Below are 27,231 nucleotides of genomic sequence, written 5' to 3'. Positions count from 1 at the left end.
TGTCTGATGTGGATGTTATGAGGAGTGTAAAATAGGTGAAGCTCTTAAAGATGTGAAAAAACAGGGCAGCTTTGAAAATGGCCATGTGCTAACTTGATATGAATAACATGCCAGTTGAGAAACAATGAGGGCCAGTATTTATCAGTTTACCCTATTTACCTTGTTCATTGTTTTATAAACAAATTATCTGAGCCTTTTTCCTACTATTTTGAAGTAGTTCTGGCTTCAGACATTGAAATTAAGTTGCTCAAATGCTATGCTAATGTATATATTAGGTTTTCTGTAGGAACAGAAGCATGGCAATTACTGTTTTTTTGAAAAAGTTTTTAAAAAACACAGTAAATAGCTTTTTTCTTTTTTCTTCTTCTTTTTTTTTAAGATTTTATTTATTTTATAGAGAGAGACACAGCGAGAGAGGGAACACAAGCAGGGGGAGTGGGAGAGGGAGAAGCAGGCTTCCTGTGGAGAAGGGAGCCCAGTGGAGGACTCCATCGCCGAACCCTGGCATCATGACCTCAGCTGAAAGTAGACGTTTAACGACTGAGCCACCTAGGCGCCCCAGTAAATAGCTTGTTTTAAATATAGGGCATATGTACATACTCTGTAAATGGGAACATGGTGAGCCAGTGAAGGAGGCAGATCTTTTCATTTCTAATCTGTCTCGCTATATATAGATGCATTCCAGGGTTTTCTTCATTAAACTGCTTGATTTCCTAGATCTACTCTATACTTCTGAACTCTGATATCATCAAATAGTTCCTTTCAAATAGCTAATAATAAGGCCATAACCTTGTAAGCATATAATAAGGCCATAACCTTGTAAGCCCTAAGATCTAATGTGACCTCTACCAATAATTAGTTACGTGATCTTGAGAAGTTTTCATAACTCATTTAAATCTGGAAATAATACCTATCTTTCATGAAAGTTGTGAGAACCAAATAATGTGTAAAAAGCTTAGTGACTGATAGATAGTACTTCTATAATAATAGATAATGATAGGTAATACTAATATAGTACTTACTACATGCCAGGCAGCATATTAAGCACTTTACATAGATTATCTCTTTTAATCTTTACAACAATCCTATGAACTATGTACTGTTAGTACAGTTTTATAGATGAGGAAAGTGGCTCTGGAGCTGGGCTTTTAACAACCTGACTGTATTGTCTTTCTGCAAATAGTATGTTTATGGAATATTAAGTACCAGTGATAGATCTCAATTCCCCAGATGTTAAACTGGAAAATGTGGCTTTTAGAAATGATGAAATTGACCTATTTGGTATTGGTCCTTTTCCACTGTCAGAAAAACAGTATTTCAACATTTAGTTTGGTGACATTAGGCAAGATGATTTGGACTAGGGAAGAGTCAGCTAAAAAGCTGTAGAGTAATGCACAAACCTGGAATAATGTCTGAAATGGAGTAGTGATAGAGAAGGAAAGGACTAAATTTTTAAAAATTGAAATGTTGGGGCACCTGGGTGGCTCAGTCAGTTAACCATCTGCCTTAGCTCAGGTCATGATCCCAGAGTCCTGGCATCAAGCCCCACGTCTTGCTCCCTGCTCAGCGGGGAGCCTGTTTCTCCCTCTCCCACTTCCCCTGCTTACGCTCTCTTTTCTGTCAAATAAATAAATTAAATCTTAAAAAAAAATTGAAATGTAATACACATGACAAAAAATTCCAACAGTATGAAAGGATATATATATCATAGTAAGTGTAAAATATACATTAAAGAATAGGGGTACAGAGATATATATTATGGTGACTATATTAAATATATTGCATATATTAAAGAGTAAATTTCCTTCCCTCTGCACATCCTTGATCCCCTTCAGAGACAGTCACTGTTACTGGTTTCTTTTGTAATAACCTCTATACTCATTCTCCATTTTATAACATTTTCCTAAATGTCTATATTCATTCTCCATTTTAGAACATTTTCTGTATTTTGAAAAATTAGTGGGACATGCAGACTGGTATATTTGTGGATTTTTATCTTCTTGTCAAGAACTGTGAAGGCTCTGGGATTTTACCCCTACTTGCCAGCCAACAATTTAACCTGCTTTGGTATCATGGATGCTGACTGAGACTCTTGCATCAGAGACAGAGGGCTTTATTACTCAGGCCATGCAGGGTAGCACATGTTTCTTGTTTGAGTTAGTTCTCCTTTACCCTCACATCCCATGGGAGTGACATGGAGCAACCTGGGTGAATGCTTGGCATCACAACTGAAGAACCCAACCCCAGCTGCGATACAACTTGCCCAACATTTGCCCGAGAGAGAGATACCCTCTACAAAAATCCTTGAAAAGACAGTCCGGAACGAAAGCTGTCAGTGCCTCCTCTCAGGTGCAGAAACCCACACCTATGGAAAATTGTCTGCCAGCACTACTATTTTTTCCTCCCCCACTTTAAGTGAAAAAAGATTTGTAGATTAATTTCAGTGATGAGAAAGGAGATAGTATTTTTCAACCATCTATAATATACTTTCACCACAAAAATTGGTGGTCTTACGTGTTTATAGATAATAAAAATAATTATGTGGAAATTCAGGAAGCTGTCACTAATCTGTTCTTTGTGACAGTGTGACAGTGACTGTTAGAGTCAGCTAACAAAGTGCAATTTAAAAATCTGTTTAGTTCTTAAAATGCAGTTGTTTAAATCTTCCATTTTTCAGTTATTAAATGTTTTATCCTCATATCAGCTAAGCAAATGTGATAATGCTTTAATAGGTTTTATAGTACTTTCAGAGAAACTTTATTATTTGAACCTCAAAGCACTCCAGTAAGTAAACATCCGTTTTATAGGTACAGAAACTGAGGCTTAAAAAAATTAGGTGACTTTTGTAAAGTCACATGTTAAACAAATTTTTTTTAAATCTGAAACTCCAGCATTTTTTTCTGTGACTTAGCTGTTTTTTTTCTGTTTTGAATCAGTAGCCTGTTTTCAATGATTTGGACTTTAAAACACATAATTTGGGTAGAAGTGTCTTGTGTGTGTTAAACTCATGTGCATATCCAGAATTACAGGTCAGCCAGAGAGTGCCTCGAAATAGATTTTCCAATACATAGCCATCTAGCCCCAGCGACCAGTTTTCAAGATTATCTCTGTATTTTTCTTTTTTTTTTTTTCCTGTATTTTTCATTTTAAGTAGTTATGTGACAGATACTGAGCTAATGAGGAGGGGGTCAAATGTTGACCCAAAACTGAAGCTATTTTAACTTAAGAGATTAGTGGTGTTTAATTTGAATAATACATAGGGAAGTTGGAAGGATTAATAGTAGAGGTGGCAAGTTTCATTTTGTATTTGATGAAGTTTTGTTTTATTGTTTTTAAAGATTTTATTTATTTGAAAGAGATTGTATGTGTGCCTGCGTGGAAGGGCAGAGGAAAAGAATCCTCAAGCAGGCTCCCCGCTGAGTGTGGAGTAACACCTGGAGCTCTATTGCAGGACCCTGAGGCATGACTTGAGCTCAAGTTGAGTTGTGTGCTTAACTGACTGAGCCACCCAGGCACCCTGATGAATGTTTTGTTTTAAATAAGGTTTTTGTCCGTTAATCCATGCTGCATAGGAAGCATGGAAAATAGAGAAAAATATAAGAAACAGTATGGAAATAAGAATCCCTTATAATCTTGTTAACATTGTAATAACAGAGATAAGCGCTTTAAATTGTTATGGCCTTCCAATCTTTTCATTAGTGTCTCTATTGAATATAATCAGGATGGTAGTTTATGCTTTTTTGTTTGTTTTATTTAACCCTGATATTTTCCAGTTAGGATTGTGGCATAAATACATCTTTCAGTGTCATTATTTTTAGAAAATACAGTTTTGGCAACTACATAATATGATTTTTGTTGGAACTATTAATATTTACAACTTTTCAATGTTGGGGGGCTTCTGGGTGGCTCAGTCAGTTAAAGTTCTGCTTTCAGCTCAGGTTGTTATCCCAGCATCCTGGGATCCAGCCCTGCACCACGCTCCTGCTCACAGGGAGCCTGTTCCTCCCTCTGCTCCTCCTGCCTGCTTGTGATCTCACACTCTCAGATACATAAATAACAAAAACCTTTCTGTGTTGGGCTTTTTGTTGCTTGTGTTTTGCTGTAACAATACAGAGAATATATTTCTGTATAAACCTTTATCATTTTATACTGTTACTTAGGATAAAAATCTAGAAGTAGAATTAATAAGTTAAAAGATGGAAACTTTCTTTAGTCTGTCTATACACCATGTCAGTTTACTCTCCTAAAAGGCAGTTTTTACCTAATGTATAACAGTTTTTACCTAATGTATAAGCATCCCTACTTCCGTACATACACCAGAACTGTTATCGTAAAAAAAAAAAAAAAAAAAAATCAGCGCTAGTTTGATAACTGGAAATGTTATTTCATTTAAACATGCATGTTTTATTTTTATTTTTTTAATTTAAATTCAATTAGCCAACATATGGTACATCATTAGTTTTTGATGTCATGTTCAGTGATTCATTATTTGCGTATTACCACCCAGTACTCATCACATCACATGCCCTTCTTAATGCCCATCACCCAGTTACTCTATCCCCCCACCCACCTCACTTTCCACAACCCCCCATTTGTTTCCCAGAGTCAAGAGTCTCTCATGGTTTGTCTGCCTCTCTGATTTCTTCCCATTCAGTTTTCCTTCCCTTCTCCCAATGTCCTCTGTACTATTCCTTATATTCCACATAATGATAATTCTTTCTCTGATTGACCTGTTTCACTGTTTCACTTGTATAATACTGTCCAGTTCCATCCATGTCAGTGTAAATGGTAGGTATTCATCCTTTCTGATGGCTGAGTGATATTTCATTGTATATATAAACCACATCATGTTTATCCATTCATCTGCTGAAGGGCATCTCGCATCCTTCCACAGTTTGGCTGTTGTGGACATTGCTGCTTTGAACATTGGGGTGCATGTGCCCCTTCTCTGCACTACATCTGTATCTTTGGGGTAGATACCCAGTAGTGCAATTACTGGATTGTAGGATAGCTCTATTTTTAACTTCTTGAGGAACCTTCATACTGTTTTCCACGGTGGCTGTACTGCCAACAGTGTAAGAGGGTTCCCCTTTCTCCACATCCTCGCCAACATTTGTTGTTCCTTGTCTTGTTAATTTTAGCCATTCTGACTGGTGTGAGGTGGTACCTCATTGTGGTTTTAATTTGTATTTCCCTGATGCTGAGTGATGTGGAGCATTTTTCCATGTGTTTTTTGGCCATTTATATGTCTTTGGAGAAGTGTCTGTTCATGTCTTCTGCCCATTTCTTGACTGGGTTATTTGTTTTTTGGGTGTTGAGTTTGGTAAGTTCTTTATAGATCTTGGATACCAGCCCTTTATCTGTTATGTCATTTGCAAATATTTTCTCCCATTCCGTAGGTTGCCTTTTAGTTTTGTTGACTATCTTTTGCCATGCAGAAGCTTTTTATCTTGATGAAGTCCCAGTAGTTCATTTTTGCTTTTGTTTCCCTTGCGTTCAGAGACGTGTCTTGCAGGAAGTTGTGGCCAAGGTAGAAGAGGTTACTGCCTGTGTTCGCCTCTAGGATTTTGATTCCTGTCTCACATTTAGGTCTTTCATCCATTTTGAGTTTATCCTTGTGTATGGTGTAAGAGAATGATCCAGTTTCATTCTTCTGCATGTGGTTGTCCAATTTTCCCAGCCCATTTATTGAAGAAACTGTTCTTTTTTCCATTGGATATTCTTCCCTTATTTCTTGAAGCTTAGTTGACCTAGAATTGAGGGTCCGTTTCTAGGTTCTCTCTTCTGTTCCATTGATCTGTGTGTCTGTTTTTGTGCCATTACCATGCTGTCTTGATGATCACATGCATGTTTTAAATTACTAGTTAGTTCATCAGCAGTTATATTGTAACTTTTTTGTTCATATTAATTCATTTTTCTCATTGATTTCTATATGTTTATGATCTCTTCAAGCTGTTAATTTTTTGTCATCAAATATGTAAAAGAGGGGCGCCTGGGTGGCTCAGTGGGTTAAAGCCTCTGCCTTCGGCTCAGGTCATGATCCCCGGGTCCTGGTATCGAGCCCCGCATCGGGCTCCCTGCTCAGCAGGGAGCCTGCTTCACTTCCTCTCTCTGCCTGCCTCTCTGCCTACCTGTGATCTCTGTCTGTCAAATAAATAAATAAAATCTTTAAAAAAAATATGTAAAAGATCCAGGAGTCATCAGCATGGAGTTAAACATATGAGAATGAATAAGCTCTAAGGGGCCAAAAAATTCTGTGGAGAAAAGACAGCCTAGGACACGGCTGAGCCCTAAGGACAACCTACCCTGAAGGGTTTGGGTAAAGAGCCAGTAAAGTAAACAAAATATTTGGGTTCAGAAGTTAGGAAAAGAGGACACTGAATGCTTTCTGTTTTCTTAAGTTAATTTTTTTATTATGAAATCTTTTGTTTCTTCTCAGAATTAGTTAAGTAATTAACTAGTGTTACTCAGTAAAAATTGTTCTTTGATTTAAAAAAATCTCAGCTAAAGTGATGGCAGGGACTATTCTAAATTTTAGTTTCAGTTAATTTTTCAAAGCTTTACGCTGGTGGTGGTGGTTTTTTTTTTTTAACATTATTTGGGAACTATGGCCTTAGTTTTATGTTTATCTCAGTCTATGTTCTGGACAGGCATATCAGGGGTATAAGTTTAATCTTGTATTTAATTCGTAGATTGACCCTGAAGCAGTTTGGGAGAATTTGAATAAAAGTATAAGAACATCAACAATCTCCTTGATGTGTTTTTTTTCTTTTAAGTTTTTATGTGTTTTAAGATGCAAAAAAGCAAAAAAATGTAATCACTGTGTTCCTTTTGCTGCCCAAGAAAGAAAACCAAAACAACCAGAGTTGTAGCCCCCTGTGTACTGATCAGATTCTCCCTTCCCTGCCCTCGTTATCCTAAAACTGATATTTACCCTGTATTTTTTTTTAACCTATGTCCCACATTCTTTTTTTTAAAGTGTTTTAAATTTAAAGTCAGTTAATTAACAAATAGTGTATTTTTCGTTCCAGAGGTAGAGTTCAGTTATTCATCAGTCTTAAATAATACCCAGTGCTCATTGTATCAAGTGCCCTCCTTAATGTCTATCATCCGGTTACTGTATTTCTCCAACCCTCTCCCCTCCAGCAGCCCTCAGTTTATTTCCTATGATTAAGAGTCTCTTATGGTTTGTCTTTCTCTCTCTCTGTGATTTTGTCTTTTTTTTTTTTTTTTAAAGATTTCACTTATTTATTTGACAGAGAGAGATCACAAGTAGGCAAAGAGGCAGGGAGAGAGAGAGGGGGAAGCAGGCTCCTCACTGAGCAGAGCGCCCGATGTGGGGCTCAATCCCAGGACCCTGAGATCATAACCTGAGGCAAAGGCAGAGACTTAACCCACTGAGCCACCCAGGTGTCCCTGTGACTTCGTCTTGTTTTATTTTTCCCTCCCTTCCCTTATGATCTGTGTTTTGTTTCTTAAATTCCACATATGAATGAGATCATATGGTAATTGTCTTTCTCTGATTGACTTTCACTTAGTGTAGTATCTTCTGTAGAGTTCCATCCTCGTCCTTGCCAGTGTCAAGATTTCATTTTTGTTTAATGGCTGAGTAGTATTCCATTTTGTGTGTGTGTGTGTGTGTGTGTGTGTATGTGTGTGTATATATACACACACACACTACATCTTTATACATTCATCTGTTGATGGGCATCTAAGTTCTTTCCATAGTTTGGCTACTGTGGACATTGCTGCTATAAACATTGTGGTGCAGGTACCCCTTTGGATCACTACATTTGTATTTTTTTTTTTTAAGATTTTATTTATTTATTTGATAGACAGAGATCACAAGTAGGCAGAGAGGTAGGCAGAGAGAGAGAGGGGAGGAAGCAGGCTCCCCGCTGAGCAGAGAGCCCGATGTGGGGCTCGATCCCAGGACCCTGGGATCATGACCTGAGCCAAAGGCAGAGGCTTTAACCCACTGAGCCACCCAGGCGCCCCTGCATTTGTATTTTTGGGGTAAATACCCAGTAGTGTGATTGCTGGGTTGTAGGGTAGGTCTATTTTCAACTTTTTGAGGAACCTCCATACGGTTTTCCAGAATGGCAGCACAAGCTTGCATTCCCACCAACAGTGTAAGTGGGCTCCTCTTTCTCCGCATCCTCGCCAACATCTGTCGTTTCCTGATTTGTTAATTTTAGCCATTTTGTATGTGCCACATTCTGTATTTCGATCCTTTCATGTTAATTAAGCAAGTGTTTACATAAACTTACTTCTTCAACTGAAATATTTGGATCTAGGGAAAAGTTAAATACATGATTGTATCACTGCTTTTACTTCTCTGTTATATTTGCTTTCTCTGAAATATCCAGCTTTCGCTAGTTCCATGCTTGGTTTAATCCAGTGTTCTACCATTGTGTGATTAGTAGAACTCAGAAATCAGAGGATTTCTGAATAGTGGCTGAATTGCTTTTAGTGGTGGCAGGGAGGATGGTAAGAGTGTTGGGGGTGGAGAGCAATAGGGCAAAGAGAAATAAAATCAAATGGATTCCTTCTAAAACAACTGACTGTTGTTAATGCATAGCATCATAAGCAGCTTTCTGAAACTTTATGGTTGGAGTTTTTAAACTAATTCAGTAAAGAATTGAAAAGGGGGCTATCCTTGAATCATGTGTGCAGCTCATTTGTACAGAATGAAAACATGTTTATGAAAGCCCACATTAAATGAATGCTGGCATCCAGCTTGATTCAGAAAAAAAGTGAAAGGCCACAAATTAATGGAATATCAGCTCTCTTAATGGCATGCTGACAAGAGTGTAGTAGAAAAGGGTACATGAATTGGGAGATACGGGTTGTGGACCTGGTTCTTCCATGGACTCGTGTGTTACCTTAAAACCAAGTATTATAATAACCTTACCTTGGACTTCCATTTCCTTATACTTCTCCCGAAATAGAGATGGGCAGGGTATAGCACAGTGAGCCATATCTCCTAAGATCTTTTACTTATATAAGTTGACACAGATCTTAAGGTATTTACTCATGAAAAATTTCTTAAGGCTTACAATTTGCTAAATTTTCTTAAAATTTTAGGGGAGACATATAAGGAATTTACATAAGACAGCTGTACAAAATGGAGCTGGAGGAGCCTTATTTGTGGTAAGTAATTATTCCTATTTCTTCAGAATGGAAAGACTTGGAAATTTGGGTAAAACTGTTTTAACAATCCAAGATATCTTAAACATCAATGTCTCATTGTGGTGATTTAAATATAGCTAATTGAATTCATTAAATTTCAAAAGATGTGTGATTCCAGTTGAATCTCTTGAGTTTAAATTGACACCAGGGTAGCCCTGAATTTAGAATATTTTTTGGTGAAATTACTTTGAGCCCTAAACTGACTTCTAGTCTCACTTTGGGTTCTTAAAAATGCTGTAATTTGGGGATTCCCAAAATGGTACTAGTTTAAAACTCCTAGATCTTAGTAATACAGTGAATACATTAGTAGTTCCTTTGTATTTTCGGTTCTTAGGGTTTAACTACAGGTGGAGGTCCATGAACTCCCTAACTTAATTGTACAATTCAAAGATAAGATACTGTATCTCCTTTCTGTGATAAGATGCAGTTGTCAGGGATTCATCTGGTGTTGCTTAAAGGCAATTTAGTGGACTTCTAGGATGATTTAGAGTTAGTAGTTCAGTTTTGTTAACTGAGTTATTTCCAGGCTGAATCTTGATAAATGAGTTAGCCATACTACTGTGTAGATTCCTGCTTTATATATTTTCATGTTTATCTAAAAGTGTTGAATTTGCCACATACTTGAGATCAATGTCCAAAGTTTCCATTTTCTTTTCTTATTTTATATCGTTGAAAAAGCAGAACTTTAAGACTTGACATATTGAGGTATTCAGTTCTGTATTCACCAAACATACTAAACATTAATTGATGTGTTAATCTCAGTGTGACTCATTTGATTTCCTGTTTACATGCCATTTCTTGTGAGTTTTTGAAGAGGGCCTGTTCTTTTTGGAGAAGAAATAAAGCTTCTTGCCATTGGCTAGTTTTTGTTACGTGGTGAAAGAATGGTGTTTTTGTACCTTCCTAAGGTAGTGGGTCCTTTTGATAATTTGATACACACTCTTTTGGAACAATGCCTGTTATGTGTATACTCAAAATTTTGTTTCTAAGTCTTCCAGCGATTGGGTTTTTTTTTTTAGTAATTACACTAGAAAATCCTGTTCTCTAATCAAGTTTTTGGATTTGGTCCTAAAGTACTTCTCTTAATTATTAAAGAGTGATTTCTAAAACTTTTCTGAAATTTTGAATTCTATTAACAATAATTTGTTAATCATATTCATTAAATGTGTATTTAATAATTAGTCCTTTTTGATGCATGGATAGATTATATAATGTGGGAATTAAAGTGAAGAGATTAAGTGATCAGTAGTAGTATAGTAATATACAAAGCTGTTCTGAGGGAGTTTTGATAATTCTGGAAAACATTTTTTCCCTTTATATAGCACAGAGATACTCCTGAGAATAACCCAGATACTCCATTTGATTTCACGCCAGAAAACTATAAGGTATGACTAAGTTAACAGTATAATTAATTTATAAACTATTTAATATCTTCCAGATGTACTAAAACATGTGCTTTTTCTTTGATATAGAGGATAGAGGCAATTGTAAAAAACTATCCAGAAGGACATAAAGCAGCAGCTGTGCTTCCAGTCCTGGATTTAGCCCAAAGACAGAATGGATGGCTGCCCATCTCAGCTATGAACAAGGTACCAAATTCATTTTTACCTTAGTCTGAAAAGAGGAGAGACTGTGTATGAATTTCTTCCTTATGTAGAAATTCCTCTGATGGTTTTTAATGTCAGAATCAAGGAATTTGAGGCTTTTAATCATTTATGTTTCCTCAAATTTGTGTTTTTGTTGGTTCTCTTAATAACGTGGAGAACTAAAAAGGTAGAGCTTTTTATCCTTGCAGGAAATAGTAAAGGCATTATCGTGAAAGTAGTTTTCTCTTTTTTCCCCTTTTTTTTCTTTTTTTAAGATTTTCATACATTTATTTGACAGAGATCACAAGTAGGCAGAGAGGCAGGCAAGGCAGAGCCTGGGTGGGGTGTGGGGAGCAGGCTCCCCGCTGAGCAGAGAGCCTGATGCGGGGCTCGATCCCAGGACCCTGGGATCATGACCTGAGCCAAAGGCAGAGGCTTTAACCCACTGAGCCACCCAGGCACCCCATATGTTAAGACTCATTTTTTTCTAATTGTGGTTTCAGCAGTAATTCACATTTCACATTCATGTTATATTACTATAACTATATTTTTGTGGTGTTATGTTGCAGGGTATAGTTTATGAAGTGCCATACAAAATCATGTCTTTTTTTTTTTTTTTTTTTTTTTAAGATTTTATTTATTTGACACAGAGAGAGAGATCATAAGTAGGCAGAGAGGCAGGTGGGGGTGGGGGAAGCAGGTTCCCTGCTGAGCAGAGAGCCCGATGCAGGGCCCGATCCAAAGACCCTGAGATCATGTCCTGGGCTGAGGGCAGAGGCTTAACCCACTGGGCCACCCAGGTGCCCCCCAAAATCATGTGATTCTTACGAGAATCACACAGATAATAAGCTATATGATATAATGGAAAATACATTTGTCTTTGAGCAAAGAGATGTGGTTTTTCTGTGGACTTCCTTCCTCATCTGCAGTGAAGATTTTGAACTAGGATAGATCTCTTGAAATTACTATGTTATGATTCCTAAGTGATAGAGTTGGGACTGGACCATTTTCACTTCAGTGCATTTCCTACTTGGCTGACTATTGCAGAGATTCTTCTATACTTCATTTCTCTTTTTCACTTTTAAAATTTTATTTGGTCTATTAGGCTAGACCATTATCGTCTTTCTTAAAGAATAGGAATGTCTGGGCGCCTGGGTGGCTCAGCGGGTTGGGCCTCTGCCTTCAGCTCCGGTCATGTTCTCAGGGTCCTGGGATCGAGCCTGCGTCACCCTCTTGCTCTCTGCCTGCCTCTATGCCTACTTGTGATCTCTGTCAAATAAATAAAATCCTAAAAAAAAAAAAAAAAAAAAAAAAAAAGTCGAATAGGAATGTTTTCAGTTGATTTAATGGAATGCCATAGGAAGATTTGAAATTTTGTTCATATCTCTTAATTTGCTTTTAACATGGTTATGGACCATTATTATTATTTTTTTTTTTTTTTTACTAAAAATGATACAAAGCAAGTTTGATTGGTACTATACTTAGTAAAATATAGTCAGGTGGGTTTTTTCCCAATAAATCACACAACCCTTTGGGTATTTTCTAAATTACTTAACATTGTTTTTTGTATTATAATAGCAAACTTTTTAAATAACAGTTTAGGTATGTTTCTATTTATAAATACTTTTTTCCTTGCAAAAATTTATGTTTTTAAAGATTTTATTATTTTTTAATAATCTCTATACCCAGCATGGGGCTTGAACTTACAACTCTGAAATCAAGAGTTGCACACTCTATTGAATGAACAAGATGTGTCCCCCAAATTCATGTCCATAATGGCAAATGTGTTAGAAGTCTTGCTGAATGGTAAGCTTAACAGAATGAAATAAAATAAATGACAACCAATGTGAAAATGTTTCACAAATATTGTCCTGTTCTCTTTAGAATTGAATGTGTATGTGTCAGAGACAGGGAATAGTGTATAGAGAATAGAATCAAGATTCCATTTTTATGTTTGAGACTTTTAATGTTACTGTTTCTGTGACTCCCCCCTCCCCAAAGGAGAACCCAACCTTACAACCAGAACAGTATCCAGAAACTCACATATTAGTTCCTTAACCATTACTAAGGTGTAGAGAGGATAGAGTAGCATCCCCAGGGGAGCTTTTTCAAGTTAGGCATCAGTGGTAGAGCTCTAGCATGTGTATTTTCTGGCTCCAGCATGTGTGTTTTGAGAGGGCTCCCAGATTCAGAGGTACATGCCTGGTTTAGTATCACCAAATTAAATTTAACACAGCCACTTAATCTTTCACAAGTGAGCCATGGTTAGAGGTCTTTTGAGAATATATACCTTTTAGAATCTATTCTAATGTGAGAAAGTTCAACATATTTGTCATCTGAAATGCCATTTAACAAACTCATCTTTCATGTCAAAATATGGAAATGTGGATAATTTTTTAAGAATGCCAGACATCAGATCTTAAAATCTGATAGATTAATGATGTTAGGTCACCTGGAAAGTTGTAACCAGGTTGATAGTCATGATAGACTCTATGTGGACTGTACCTAGGATACAGCTAAAAAAAACTTGTTTTCCTTAATAGACTTGGCCTGATCAAAAGAGTTGTGCTCAGATAATGATTCCCTTGGTCCTGAACTCCACTCTGTCAAAGGAAGTATTTACTATAAATACCTTGATGTGATGGGTAGGGAAGTACTAATCGTAAGATTTTTGTAGAGTGTTGCGATTTGAAGTAGAAGAAGTGTTTTGGATTGTTATGTACATGTTGTGTATGTGGTTTGTGTGCATATAAAGTGTATAGATATGTAAATCAGTATAGACTAATAGGTGAGCTTTGATTCTTGCCCCTTTTTTTGTGTTGCCATACCCCTTGCATGCAGCGTACATCCCAGTAACATCAAGGCTTTTTGAAAAATTGGTGAAGGGTTGAAAAAATACAAGTATTTAATTTATTGGGGCTTGGTCATCAAATTTTGCCATTTAGAAATTTCAGATTGTAAAATACGAGAGTTGAAATGATCAAAGTAGAAATTCTTAACAGTGGAAGACTTAAGGATTTAGAGAAAAAGAAGATCATTTTGCAGAGACCAGGCATGGGGTAAAGTAAAGGAGGTGCTGTAACCATTGGCTTGTGGGCTCTGTGCAATTGAAGTGTAGACTGGACTTAAACCTCCAAATACCAAATACAGGTATATTTTCTCCTTATGAAGTTTTACATTTTTACCAAGTTGAAATTATGCTCTTTAAAACATACCTAAATCTCAATTAGTAAACATTGTAATTATTTAAACTTTCCTATTATTTTAGGTTGCAGAAGTTTTACAAGTACCTCCAATGAGAGTATATGAAGTAGCAACTTTTTATACAATGTATAATCGAAAGCCAGTTGGAAAGTATCACATTCAGGTCTGCACTACTACACCTTGCATGCTTCGAAACTCTGACAGCATACTGGAGGCCATTCAGAAAAAACTTGGTATGGGACACATTGTATTTATATCGTTTATGAAAAATAGGATTGTCTTTCTAGATTTGACCCATTTCTACCTGAGTTTTCCAATGTTTGCCATCTTACTGGATCTGATCTGTACTTCACCAGTAAATTTTTGTCTTACTATAGTTGCCTGCCTTTATTTGTTCTTATTTTGTATTTTTCCTTAATTCTCAGCCTCAAAGCTGAATTTTCACCTTTTTTCCCCATAATCATTAGGTATGTTTGAAAAGTTTCTAGGGAGGGGTTTTAAAGTTTTCGTTATTTAGAAATTAAGTTTCACTCATTGTGTAATGGTAGCATGTGGTACATTAAAAAGTGAGTTTACTGTCCTTGTATTCTTCCAAATGAGTCTTGAAACAAATAAGATATGAGAACAGTAGCAATGCTCTAGAAAGGGAAATTTGAAATAAGATGTTATTACATCTTAAAAATTTATAAAATTTATAAAATTATAAGGGCATTTTTCCATACAAAATAGCCATTGCTTCATTTATAACTCTATAAACCAAATGAAGTAAAAGGGAGGTACACTCTAATCATGTTGCTACCGAATATAAAGTAGTTGCATGTTGTAAAAATAGTTGGGCTGTATTGAAGTATATAAAACAGAAAGCTTACTTAAGTCTGCTCAAAAATTTCACCCTCACAAATTCTGATTAATGGTTGACTATAATTAGTTTTAGATTTTATGTTGTTTTGCTTATTTTCAGCATAAAAACAAATAGGGCTTTTTGCACTTTATTTTTGCTCTAGCATATGTATGTCTGCCTTGTTTTTCTGTTATAAGTTATTCTGCAGTTACTTTCATGCATACATATCTTTGCATGATTGTCCTATTGTATTACTGAGGCTATTTACAAGAACAGAATTGCTGAATCAGATTTTACTATATTTTGCCAAAATGTCTTTGCTGAAGATATGAGAGTATCTGTTTTCCTTGTAGTCTTAATGATCTTTGACATTAGCACTTTTCTGTTTTTTTGCCAATCTGACGGTGTGACTGATTTTAGTAGGTTATCTATCACAGTTGAAATGAAAATACTGTATTCTGATACACTGCTGTTTAACAGCAAATGCTGAAGATATGAGTCCCCTGAAATCTTGTTTTTAAAGTCCGCTTAAGAAATCCTTGAATGTTCTGGTATAATTATACAGAATTGTTTTAAGAAAGTTAATGTTCTTAAATAGTTTTTGTATACCTCTGTAATTTGTTGTTGTTTTCTTAAGCTACATTGCTATTAAAATATAATCTGGTCCTTACAGTGATTATTTATATTTTCAGGAATAAAAGTTGGGGAGACTACACCTGATAAACTTTTTACTCTTATAGAGGTGGAATGTTTAGGGGCCTGTGTAAATGCACCAATGGTTCAAATAAATGACAACTACTATGTGAGTATTCCATTTAATATAAATTAAAGTTGCATGATCTCGTATTTAAAATATTTAAATATATGGTTTTCTGTCCTGTAGATACTGGTTTCTGAATACTTGTTTAAAAGAAACTGTTGGCATAAATATCCAGAAGTTTTTTTTTCCTGTTTTCCAAAGTTTATTAAAAAACAAAGAATTGAAAAGTTTTGCATAAAAATGTCAAGTTTAACTTCCACACTGTTGGCCACCAGAAGGTTTTTAAAAATTATCTTTAAACATTTTTGCATTTAACTCTAGGAGATAATGACATATTTTAAAAGCTTTTAAATTGTAAAACATAGAAATAGAGAAAATACCCACCAAGATTTAAAAGATACTTCACCATACATACTGTTACTAAGTATTATTTTTATCATCATTGTTATTATTTATAGAAATAAGCCAGCGATAAAGGTAAACCACCTCTACGCCCCCGAAATCCTATTCCTTTCATTTCCAGAGATAACCACTATCATAAATTTAGTGTGTATTCTTCCTGTAGGTGTTTTTAAACTGAGTATATGTATCAAGCCATACTAATATATTATATTGCTTGTTCTAAAAATTTTAGAGATGGTATCATTCCTCTAAGTACCACTTTAGCTGGACTGCACAAGTTTTGATAAGTAATATTTTATCATTTCTAAAAATTTTAAATCGCATTTTTAAAAATATTTGAGAGGAAGAGAGCAAAATAGAGTGAACATGCATGGGGTGAGGGGGAGGTGCAAAGGGAAAGGGAGAAGCAGGCTCCCTGCTTAGCAGGGAGCCTGGATGCAGGGCCCAATCCCAGCACCCTGGGATCGTGACCTGAGGCGAAGGCAGACACTTAGCCGCCTGAGTCACCCAGGCACTCCTAAAATAAGCTTTTTGATTTTCCCTTTGGCCAGTGTTTTTTAGAAGTATTAGTCTCCCAAGTGTGTGGAATTTTCTAGTTCTCTTTTTAAAAGATTTCTTGCTACCCTAATTATATATAATGGTCGTCATCCATAATACTGTTAGTTGATACTTTTTAGAAACTTACTAGTGGAAATTAAGCCCTGCACTGAGTGTGGATTCTTCAGGAAGGTATTTGCTTTGCTTCTCTCTTGCTCCTGTAAATACTAATGTTCCAAAAGAAATCTCCTTTCCTTATACCCTCCCCTGTTGTTCCAATGTATAAGGTTCTAGACTAGCAGTTCTTTTCGAGGGACAGTTTAATTTCTAGTTTATCCCTGAGGGAATAGCCTTTTTGGGTGTTTGGGATGTCTCTTGTAGCATGCAGCTTTGTCCCTTAACCCTTTAAGCTATGAAACTCTAAAACCAGGTCTGCTTGGTGTTCCACTTGTTTTCCTTTTTTTTTTTTTCTTTTTTTAAGCTTTATTTATTTGACAGAGAGAGATCACAAGTAGGCAGAGAGACAGACAAACAGAGAGAGGGGGAAGCAGTCTCCCTGCTGAGCAGAGAGCCGGATGCCGGCCTCTATCCCAGGACCCTGAGATCATGACCTGAGCAGAAGGTTGGATCTTAACCCACTGAGCCACCCAGGCGCTCTGTTCTTGGGTTTTCATTGAGTTTTTGGCCTCTGAGTATTTCTTTCTTGTCAGCATGTTCATAAAATTTAAAGCTTTTTGTTTCTTTAAAATTTTATCCAACATTTTTAGTTTTTTATAGTGGTGGGGTGTTCAGTCAGGATAGCTAATCTGTCATAATACCTGAAATGGAAATCTTTTTTTTTTTTTTTTTAAATGAAGATGAAATTTGATTTCTCTGGCTGTTTAGATTTCTAGGGTGGTCTCATTCCCTATAGTGACTTTCTTCATTTTAATGATCACAGATTGAAATTTCTTATCTTCTGTATTACCCATACTTTAAAAAAAAAGTCCTTTAAAAATATGGCAAGTTTTGCCTTCTCCCACATTTCTGCAGTTTACTTATAATATAGAGGGTCTTGATTGAATCAGGAATTTGACAGTCAAGACTTTGTGTGAAGCATTGTAAGTTTAGGGGTGCCTGGGTGGCTCAGTGGGTTAAGCCTCTGCCTTCAGCTCAGGTCATGATCTCAGGGTTCTAGGATCAAGCCCCACGTCAGGCTCTCTGCTCAACAGGGAGCTTGCTACCCCCTCTCTCTCTGCCTGCCTCTCTGCCTACCTGATCTCTCTCTCTCTCAAATAAATAAAATCTTAAAAAAAAAAAGGCATTGTAAGTTTAAATATAATAGCCTATGGATTTATACAGGAGATAAAGATTAGTAGTGTTACGGTCTTTAGCAAGGCAGTTTTTGTTTTTGTCTTTTAATCCATATCCAACATGGGGCTTGAACGTAGGACCCTGAGATCAAGAGCCGCTGCTATACTGACTCAGCCAGCCAGGCATTCCCAAGGCAGTTAACTTTTATGGATCTCAGTTGTCTGGTGGATAAAATGAAAGTCATATAAACTTTGACTGCATAGGAAAAAAACCTGCATAGGAAAAAAACCAGCTATGAAAAATACATTTTGAGGGTAGTTGGTAGATTGTGAATATGGACTTGACATTTGATAAAGGAATTATTTTTAGTTAATTGGGTGTGGTGGCATTATGTTATCTAAGAAAACATTCTTATTCTTCGATGTCCGCTGAAGTATCAGGAGTGAAGTGTTACGATTGTCTGCAACTTACTTTCAAAATGGTACAAGCAAAAGTTGGGGTGCTTATGTGCTATATATAATGCAAATATGGAAAATCAAAAATTGTTGAATACAGGTGGTAGGAATATGAGTAAAACTATACATGTATAGTTTTTAAATTTTTATAATAGTTGGGGGGAGGTAAACTCATTAGATGACTTAAAGATTCCTTTTAGCTATGAGGTTCTGAACATTTGTTGAACCCTAAGCAGTTTGAAAGCAGTGGTTTATTTTTACAAATGTTTAATCATTGAACAAATATTAAATAACTTCTATGTGGTGAGGCACTGGAGATGCAGTGCTGAATCATGATTTCTCTGGCATAGTATCAGAGTCCTATAAAACATTTTTTTAAGTACTTAACAGTTTTAGAGAGGGAGTAGGAGTATGGTTTGGGCATTTTTCTTTTAGTTTAATCTTACCCATTCTGTTCTGACTCTTGATTAAACCTAGGGTGCAGCTAGGCACATGGGCATGTGTATCTGTGTGTTTCAATTGTATTTATTTTATTTTATTTTATTTTAAGATTTTATTTATTTATTTGACAGACAGAGATCACAAGTAGGCAGAGAGGCAGGCAGAGAGGCAGGCAGAGAGAGAGGGAGGGGGAAGCAGGCTCCCCGCGGCGAGAGCCCGATGTGGGACTCGATCCCAGGACCCTGGGATCATGACCCGAGCCGAAGGCAGAGGCTTCAACCCACTGAGCCACCCAGGCGCCTGTATTTGTTATTTTAAATACCAGAATCCTTTCCTGAGGTAAAAATTTTACATAGGTACATAGTATATAAAATGTAGAGCTGTTGTCATTGAAATGGGGAGTGGAGGGAGGGCCAGGGTCATTGAAATACGTTCCAAAAATAATTTCTTTTACCTTCTGTTCAAAAATTAAGTGAATTTGGAAACAGTGAATTTTAACTGGGAAAGAAAGACGGTATCATGAGAGTATTACATCTTTAGGTTAGAGATGGATGTTAGGCATCTACTTTTATGTTACTATGACTGCCGGTGCTAATTACTATTTGCACCTCACTATTTCTTTAAGGACATAGCATTTGTTGAGCATGTGCCATGGCACTGTTCTGTTTTATGTATTTTCTCATTGAATCCTCAAAAACATTCTTGAAGTAGGTTTACTAGTAAAGAAACAAACTTAAGGAGGCTGAATAACTTACTGAAGATTATTAGCTATTCAGTGGTGGAGCCAGGATTCAAATGCAGAACTCTTTCACTTTAAAGTACTCCTCTGTCTTGCCTCATTAGCTGCAGCTCTTCTTGCATACTGCATTTAACAGTATATACTATATGTAGGAGTTAATCAGTTTCTGCTACCTTGGTGACTAACTTGGGAGCCGAGAAAGACAGACAAATAATGAACTAACTGATATTAGGGATTTACACAGATTTCAGTAGTAGGAAGTAATTTTAATATGACTGTTTTAATTTTTTATCCTAGGAGGATCTGACACCTAAGGATATCGAAGAAATTATTGATGAGCTTAAAGCTGGCAAAGTTCCAAAACCTGGGCCAAGGTATGCGTTTATTTCTATACAATAAATTTTAATGGCTTAACCTAATGTATACTTAATTTAAAAAATTTTATCCCTAGGGGCTCCTTGGGTGGCTCAGTCAGTTAAGCATCTGCCTTCAGCTCAGGTCATGATCCCAGGGTTCTGGGATTGAATCCTCCTTGCCCCCAGTGAGACTCCTTGCTCAGTGGGGAACCTGCTTTTCCCTCTCCCTCTGCCTGCAGCTCCACCTGCTTGTGCTGTCAGATAAATAAAATCTTAATTTTTTTAAAATAAAAAATTTTATCCTGGATGACTCAGTAAATTAAGCATTGATTTCAGCTCAGGTCATGATCTCAGGGTTGTGTGATCAAGCCTCCACCCCAGTGCGGAGTTAGGATTCTCTCTCTCCCTAGCTCAATCCCTACCCATTACCCTCTCTCCCCCCTAGAAAAAAAAAAATTATGTCTTAAGTTCTTAGGAGTTGTCAGGAGCTTTGGATAGTATTGAAACCAACCTGTCATCTAAAACAACTAATTTTTTTTCCCTCTAAAATCCTATCATATAATCATCTGGTATCTACTTGAATATTTATAGAAAAGGGAATTTACTACAAATAAAATCTGTTCCATTGTTTAAAGGTTCATACTTTGATGGACTCAAAGTTTGTTTCCCTCTAATTTCCACTTACATGTCCAGTTCTGCCCTTTGAACTGACACAAGATAACCTCTATACCTCTTCTAAATGATAGCTCTTCAGTTACTTAAAATAGGTGTTTTCTTTTTCCCAAATCTTTTTCTCAGAATTAATGTTTACTGTTGTTTCATTTTTTCTGACCTAGTTTTGGTTTTCCTCTTTGATAGCTTTTCTGGTTGGCTAATGACTTTAACATGGTACTAATATTAATCAGGTTATTTGAGATATGTACTGAGTAGTGCAGAGCACTGTGGGACTCTCCTCTTTGTTCTAGACATTATGCTTATAATAATGCAGCCAAATTACATCAACTTTCACTTAGGTACATTTCACCAGTAATTGCACTTATAGTCAGTTAGAATGTCTAGATCTTTTTTAGCTTCCTGCACGTTCATCCCGGTTGTTCCCATTCTGCAGTTGTGTTATAATAATTACTTTTCTTTCAGTTATGAACCTGAACTTTTGCTGCTAACCCCTGTTCCATATCTAAGTGCTTATATTGCTCAGAATTTTTTCCTAATACTAGCAAGTGTTTATGTAGTTGTAAGCCCTGTGTTTTTTTCTTATGCCATATAGTTTTCCTTCTCTCAATATATTTATAGGTTTTAATGTATTAAAAGAACTATGGTGTGCCCTTTATTGCTGTTTTAAATATGTTTTCCTGCTCTTTGTAATGAATAGCGGTTCTGTGTACTCTTTCAAGAGGTAGTTAGGGGCCCAGATATGTAAGTTGAGTTGAATGCTTAAATATAATAAAAGCTGTTTGTTGTAGGAGTGTTTTCAGGAGGAAATGATGTGTAATCTTGTTAAAATTATTGTGCTAGTTACTGTGTAGAGAACAGTTCAAAATTTAGTGATGTTGTGGGGTAGAGGAATTATGAGTGATTTTTAGCTTTTTGGTCTGAGCACCTCAGTGGTTCCTTTAACTAAAAAGGAGATTTGGTTTGGGAAAGAAAAGGCACTTTGTTTGGGACAGGTTAAAGTTGAGATGCCTCCTAGACATCCATGGTGGAATACCGAAAGGTATATTTGAACATGGAATTTAGGAACTAGATTAGGACTGGAAATATGAATTGGGGATTCATTGATTGTTATAGATGGTATTTAAAGCCATAAGGCTGGATGAGATTACTGGGGATGAAATTAGTTTGTTGTTGTTCTTAACATAGGATACTATAACATTATTGTATTTTAACATTAATAAAACAATTAACTAAGTGCTACAGTTAAGCATTTTTAATATCTAATAATAGAGATGTTGCTTATCAGTAATTATACATAGTTCTTCACTGGGATATTTTTGAGTGTTCTAGATTTGAGCCAAAAAACTTCAGAATTACTGATTTCTGAACCTATTTTTTATTTCCTATGTATCACCTCTTATTTAAAAAAGAGATGGGGCATCTGGGTGGCTCAGTCAGTTGAGGGGCCTATACTTGGTTTCAGCTCAAGTCATCATCTCAGGGTCATGGGATGGAGCCCCAAGTCAGGCTTTATGCTCAGTGCAGTCTGCTTAAGGATTCTCTCTCCCCCTTCCCCACCCACATGCTCTCCCTCTAAAATAAATAAATCTTTAAAAAAATAAATAAAAAGCAGAGGTAAATCTACTTCCTTTCAGTAATTGCAGAGCATCTGCCAGTGGTGTCTGTAGAGACTGTATGTGGACATGGTAGTTCTAGAATGTCTTCCCACCTTGGAAGACAAAAACTTTTGCTCTCCTTCCTCAAGCTTTTGGTTATATAGTATAATGAAAGAGATTGCAATGATAGTAACCAAAATATAATTATAGTTAGACTTTAAATAAACCAAAGTTGGGCAATTTTTTATTAGTGTTTTTATAATAAAGCACTCTGCCCACATATGTAAAAGACACTCATTGTCTTTGAGTAACCAGAGATATTAAACTGGTTCAGCAGTACCTGGTTTCTGAGTACCATTACCAGGTCTGTCCTGACCAAAATCGGAAGAGATTCATGTTTCTGTGTGGTTCCGAGGTTCTGAACTGCTTTTTTATGTTTTTGGTAAATGACAGGTAGAAAGGAAATACTAAACTGATGGTAAGGCATTGCTTTATTTTGATATTAAATATTTGTGCTGAGATTGTTATTTTCATTTTTCTTTAAGTACCAAAAATAACTTCTTTTAGCCTGCTTTGAAATTGCTAATTAAGAGATAGAAGTTGTTTTTTAGTATGGTTAACTAAAACTAGTTTGAAATCCAATTTGAATTCTTCGTATTTAGTTTTATAAAGATACCTTTTTGCAGAATTCTATGATGTACAGATAATACGAGATGTAAAGAAAATAGAGGTCGTTGCTGATGGATAAGTCTAGACTATAAAGTCACTTTTGTTTTTTTATACTAAAAGTAGAGGGCAGTGGTGTGTATATCTCAGCAATATTAAAAGAATAAGAACTAAACTTTCATGACTAGCTTTTCTTTAAAAAGTATTTCTAAGGGACGCCTGGGTGGCTCAGTTGGTTAAGCAGCTGCCTTTGGCTCAGGTCATGATCCCAGCGTCCTGGGATCGAGTCCCACATCGGGCTTCTTGTTCTGTGGGGAGCCTGCTTCTCCCTCTGCCTCTGCCTGCCACTCTGTCTGCCTGTGCTCTCTCTCTCTCTCTGACAAATAAATAAAATCTTAAAAAAAAAAAAAGTATTTCTAAGCCATAAACAGTGTACAGAAAGGCCATGTTTTCTAGAATGCAAATGAGTTAAAATGAATGTACAAATAGTGTTGGAATGGCTAAAAAAAACCAGATTTACCTTTTGAGTTGTAATAAAAACAAGGTAATTAATAGATGGCATTTATTTATTTATTAAAAATATTTTATTTATTTGACAGAGAGAGATCACAAGTAGACAGAGAGGCAGGCAGAGAGAGAGAGAGGGAAGCAGGCTCCTTGCTGAGCAGAGAGCCGGATGCGGGACTCGATCCCAGGACCCTGAGATCATGACCTGAGCTGAAGGCAGCGGCTTAACCCACTGAGCCACCCAGGTGCCCCATAGATGGCATTTTAAACATAATACTTGAGGCGAATCATTTTTTGTTTTTTTATGAAGTGAAAACCCTAATGTAAATTGTGAATGGAAGGGCTAGATCCCTGCCTCTGGTGTCTGATGCATATTTACAGATAAAATGAGGGGAAGGCTGTATGATTAATAGATGAAACACAGTCTGTGGACTTCACAGCCTTTGTAGCATTTTAATGTGCATTTTGTGTAGGGTGAGGGAAGGAGAAAGTTTGGAGGCAGACACAAGAGGCCATTAACCATCCCCCCCCCCAAAAGTAGGTCATGGGACTATAATTACACAGAACAAACTTTACAAAAATGGACCAGATCACTCTTGAAATTACTTTCTTATACAAAAAATTCACAATTCCTTGAAGAGTTCAGGCAGTGTGCATGATTAATTCTCCCACTTATTGTTCCCAGAACCTGTTTTAAGTAAGTTCTTTGTGTTGGTAAAGAAGGTAGGTGAGCTTAAACCATAGAGGAAACCTAGTAAAGGGGAAGAAAGGTCCTCCAAAATAATTTCATTAGCAAAGAGCAGTAGGTATTACATGTATTATTAGTTAACATAAAACAATTACAAAGCCAAATACTGTGGTTTTGTTTTGTTTTGTTTTTTACTAAAGTTAGATACCATTTTGCTACTACCTACATTAATTTTAGATTAAGACACATAGCTCGTAGTTGTTTTTTGATCTGGTTTTCAATGCAAATATATTAATTTCTGACTTTGTAGGCACTCTTCATTACAATACACACTTAGTTACTTGCATTGTGTAATGTAATAGCTTGAAAGATCTTAAAGAATTATCCTGTTCCCTGAATAAAAAATGATTTCCTGGAGCTCTAAAAAAACTTCCAAGATTGATGACAGAATGTGAAGGGCAAAGCAAGGAGTAAAAAGATGTAAATTGAACAATTCTTCAGCTGACATCTGTGACAGGAGCAGGTAAATTAACAAAGCCAGGAAATAGGAGGGGTGAAATAGTAGTAGGTGCTCAGCTGGGCTCTAGCAACAGAGGTCAGACAGAGGAAGAGGTGAGTGACCTGGAAAAGTATGTGTGGGGGTGAACAAAAGATAGGTTGTTCTACCTCTATGCTTGCCTCTCTTCATAGATTCCTACCTAAGGACCTGTTCCTGTTCTCTTTGTGGCTGTGGGTAGCCATTCTGATCTGGAACCTGTTTTTTAAAAGTTAATACTACTAATATTGCTTTTAAAAATATGAATACCAGGGGCACCTGGGTGGCTCAGTGGGTTAAAGCCTCTGCCTTCGGCTCAGGTCATGATCCCAGGGTCCTGGGATCAAGCCCCGCATCGGGTTCTCTGCTCAGCAGGGAACCTGCTTCCTCCTCTCTCTCTGCCTGCCTCTCCGCCTACTTGTGATCTCTGTCAAATGAATAAATAAAAATCTTTAAAAAAAAAATACGAATACCAGTATATACTTTGTTTGCATTGCCCCTAAGGAAACCCCCTTCTAAATCTCCAAATTCCCATTTCCTTTAATACCTCTGTTTTATTTCCAAATCTAATGTTTGTATTCTCTTCTGTTCACTATGATAATGGATCTCAATCTGAGTAAAATTCAAATATAAAAAGAATAAATGTAATGCTTTTATTAAAACATTATTTTTTAAAAAGATCTTAGAGAGAGGGAGGAGAGAATCTCAAGCAGACTTTGCGCTGAGCGCAATGTAGGGCTCCATCCCACAACCCTGAGATCGTGACCTGAGCCGAAAAGAAGAGTCACATGCTTAACTGAGCCACCCAGGCACAGGATTTTTAAAAATGTTCTCTGAGTCTGCGTTAGTTTCTTATAGTTCTTAGCTCTGATCCTTGGACAGGTGGTGAAACCCCTAAGCCTTCATTTCTGATCTGTAAAATAAGGCCAGTATTACTTGTCTCATGGCATTATTTAAATGAGCTAATAATACATGTACACTGCTCAGTAAATGGGAAGTAGTAGTGTTACTTTTATATTTTTCGTATTTATGGTGAGTTTTGGTATGTCCATTTTCATATTTAACATCTGAAAATATTGCAGCAGTTGAAATGCTCGGATTAAATAATCCATGCAACTTTTGGATGAAAAATAGTTACTGGGCTGTTGTGAAGTAACATTTTAAATAAAGATTTATAAATGGTAATCGTTCATAGTTTAATGTTACTTGCTCTTTTCAGGAGTGGACGCTTCTCTTGTGAGCCAGCTGGAGGTCTTACCTCTTTGACTGAACCACCCAAAGGACCTGGCTTTGGTGTGCAAGCAGGACTTTAATTTATATTCAGCTGTAAATATTGTCAGTGGAGAAATAAAAAGGAATCTCCTATCTACATAAACTTTTTATATTGTTCATTTCATTGTGTATACTTACGCTATAAGTGTCATGTTGAAACTTCAGAGTACCATTTTAGTTTTTTGCTATCTCTGGCTAACTGTGAAGACACTATTTCATAATGTAGTTAACAATCACTCAGTATCATCATTTTCAACTGCCAGGTCACTTTTATCAGTAACATTAGATTATTGTGAAGTAAAAACTATGTCAAATTTCACATATATTTTGCTTTAACTAAACCCACGTCTTAACATGATCCTTCTATACACCTTGTTTACATTAGTACTCCCCTCCCTTTAAACATTTTCAGATTTACAGCACATAATTGTTACTGTTTCCAACTAGTAAGTCATATCTCAGGTAGAGGTCTAAGGATAAAGCAGTTACCTCTAGAAGTAGTGTTCTATCATTTTTATGAAAGAGAGGCACTTTGTTTTTGTCTATAGCAAGTATATAGAAACTGGGTGGAGAGACTGGAAGTACAATCTGAGTCAGAAAGAGCAGTCAGTGAACAAAATACTCTTCAGCTGAATGCATATTTCAACTCAGAACAATGGATAAAACCTGTGTATTATATACGCTCAAGAAACTAGCTATGGTGCTTTAGTATTGCAAGTTAGAAAAAAATTAATAGCTTTAATTCAGGGATAAATCTAAATCCAGTTATTTCAGGATTTCTCAAAATCACTGTTTGGCCTTGTTCTTCTGGCAGACTGACCAGTCACGTAGTAACTGTGATGCTTAAAAACATGATTATTTTTAAGAGTCGCTTTAAAAATTAGTTTTTGTTTTTTACCTGGGAGGGTAAATAACAACAGTTAATTTCTTAAGTGGCATAGAAAGGTAACACAATGAAAATGCCTCTCTTCTATCCTAGGGCCCTCCTAACCTGTTGACTTTTATTAAAAAAAAGGTTTTTATACTTTCATTAAAAAAGTAAGCTTTGATGTAATTTTTTTTTTTTTTAAACAAGAAGAAAAATTAGAGGTGGGAAGCTTCAAATACTGGGTGAAAAAACCAAAGACATGTATTAAGGATGTGCACTGATTATCAATTTTTATGTAATATTTTAGAAACAAAGTTAATTTTAGATTATTATAACTGTAGGCATACTGTTACACCATTATCAAAATATATTCTTTAGTTCTTAGATTATCACTTATATTGTATTGCAGCAGTGTGCATTAGAATTCTGAGTCTTAATTTTTTTGCCTAATTTTCTTAAAAATGCTGTCAATAATGATAGCTGATTAGCTATAGAAACACCGGGCAGGTAAAAACACCTGGCAGGTAATCCAAAATGGTTTTAAAATGTATATGAACACACTGATTAATATTTCTTTGCCCATTTTCGGAGACGACAGCTATATCCTTGCCTATTTCTC

The 27,231-nt window shown here is 36.3% G+C and overlaps 1 protein-coding gene across 2 annotated transcripts in view; it reads left to right on the top strand.

Moving 5' to 3' along the window:
- The window catches only part of LOC111142406 (NADH:ubiquinone oxidoreductase core subunit V2), a 34,500-nt gene extending 8,653 nt beyond the window's left edge, over positions 1–25,847 (top strand). The window contains exons 2-8 of one of the 2 annotated variants that reach the window (XM_022495474.1): positions 9,088–9,153; positions 10,515–10,577; positions 10,665–10,781; positions 14,047–14,215; positions 15,516–15,625; positions 19,748–19,824; positions 25,692–25,847. In XM_022495474.1, the coding sequence (XP_022351182.1) occupies positions 9,088–9,153; positions 10,515–10,577; positions 10,665–10,781; positions 14,047–14,215; positions 15,516–15,625; positions 19,748–19,824; positions 25,692–25,785 (696 nt within the window). In that variant the 3' untranslated portion in view covers positions 25,786–25,847. The remainder of the gene's footprint in view (positions 1–9,087; positions 9,154–10,514; positions 10,578–10,664; positions 10,782–14,046; positions 14,216–15,515; positions 15,626–19,747; positions 19,825–25,691) is intronic. The other variant, XM_022495476.1, reaches the window with a different exon arrangement.
- The last annotated feature ends 1,384 nt before the right edge of the window (positions 25,848–27,231 follow it).

This window comes from Enhydra lutris, unplaced genomic scaffold, assembly GCF_002288905.1.
Source record: "Enhydra lutris kenyoni isolate GAN:26980312 unplaced genomic scaffold, ASM228890v2 scaffoldscaffold8, whole genome shotgun sequence".
Classification (NCBI taxonomy): domain Eukaryota; kingdom Metazoa; phylum Chordata; class Mammalia; order Carnivora; family Mustelidae; genus Enhydra; species Enhydra lutris.
Note: the sequence above shows the minus strand (reverse complement) of the source record. Positions and strands in the feature narration are given on the sequence as shown.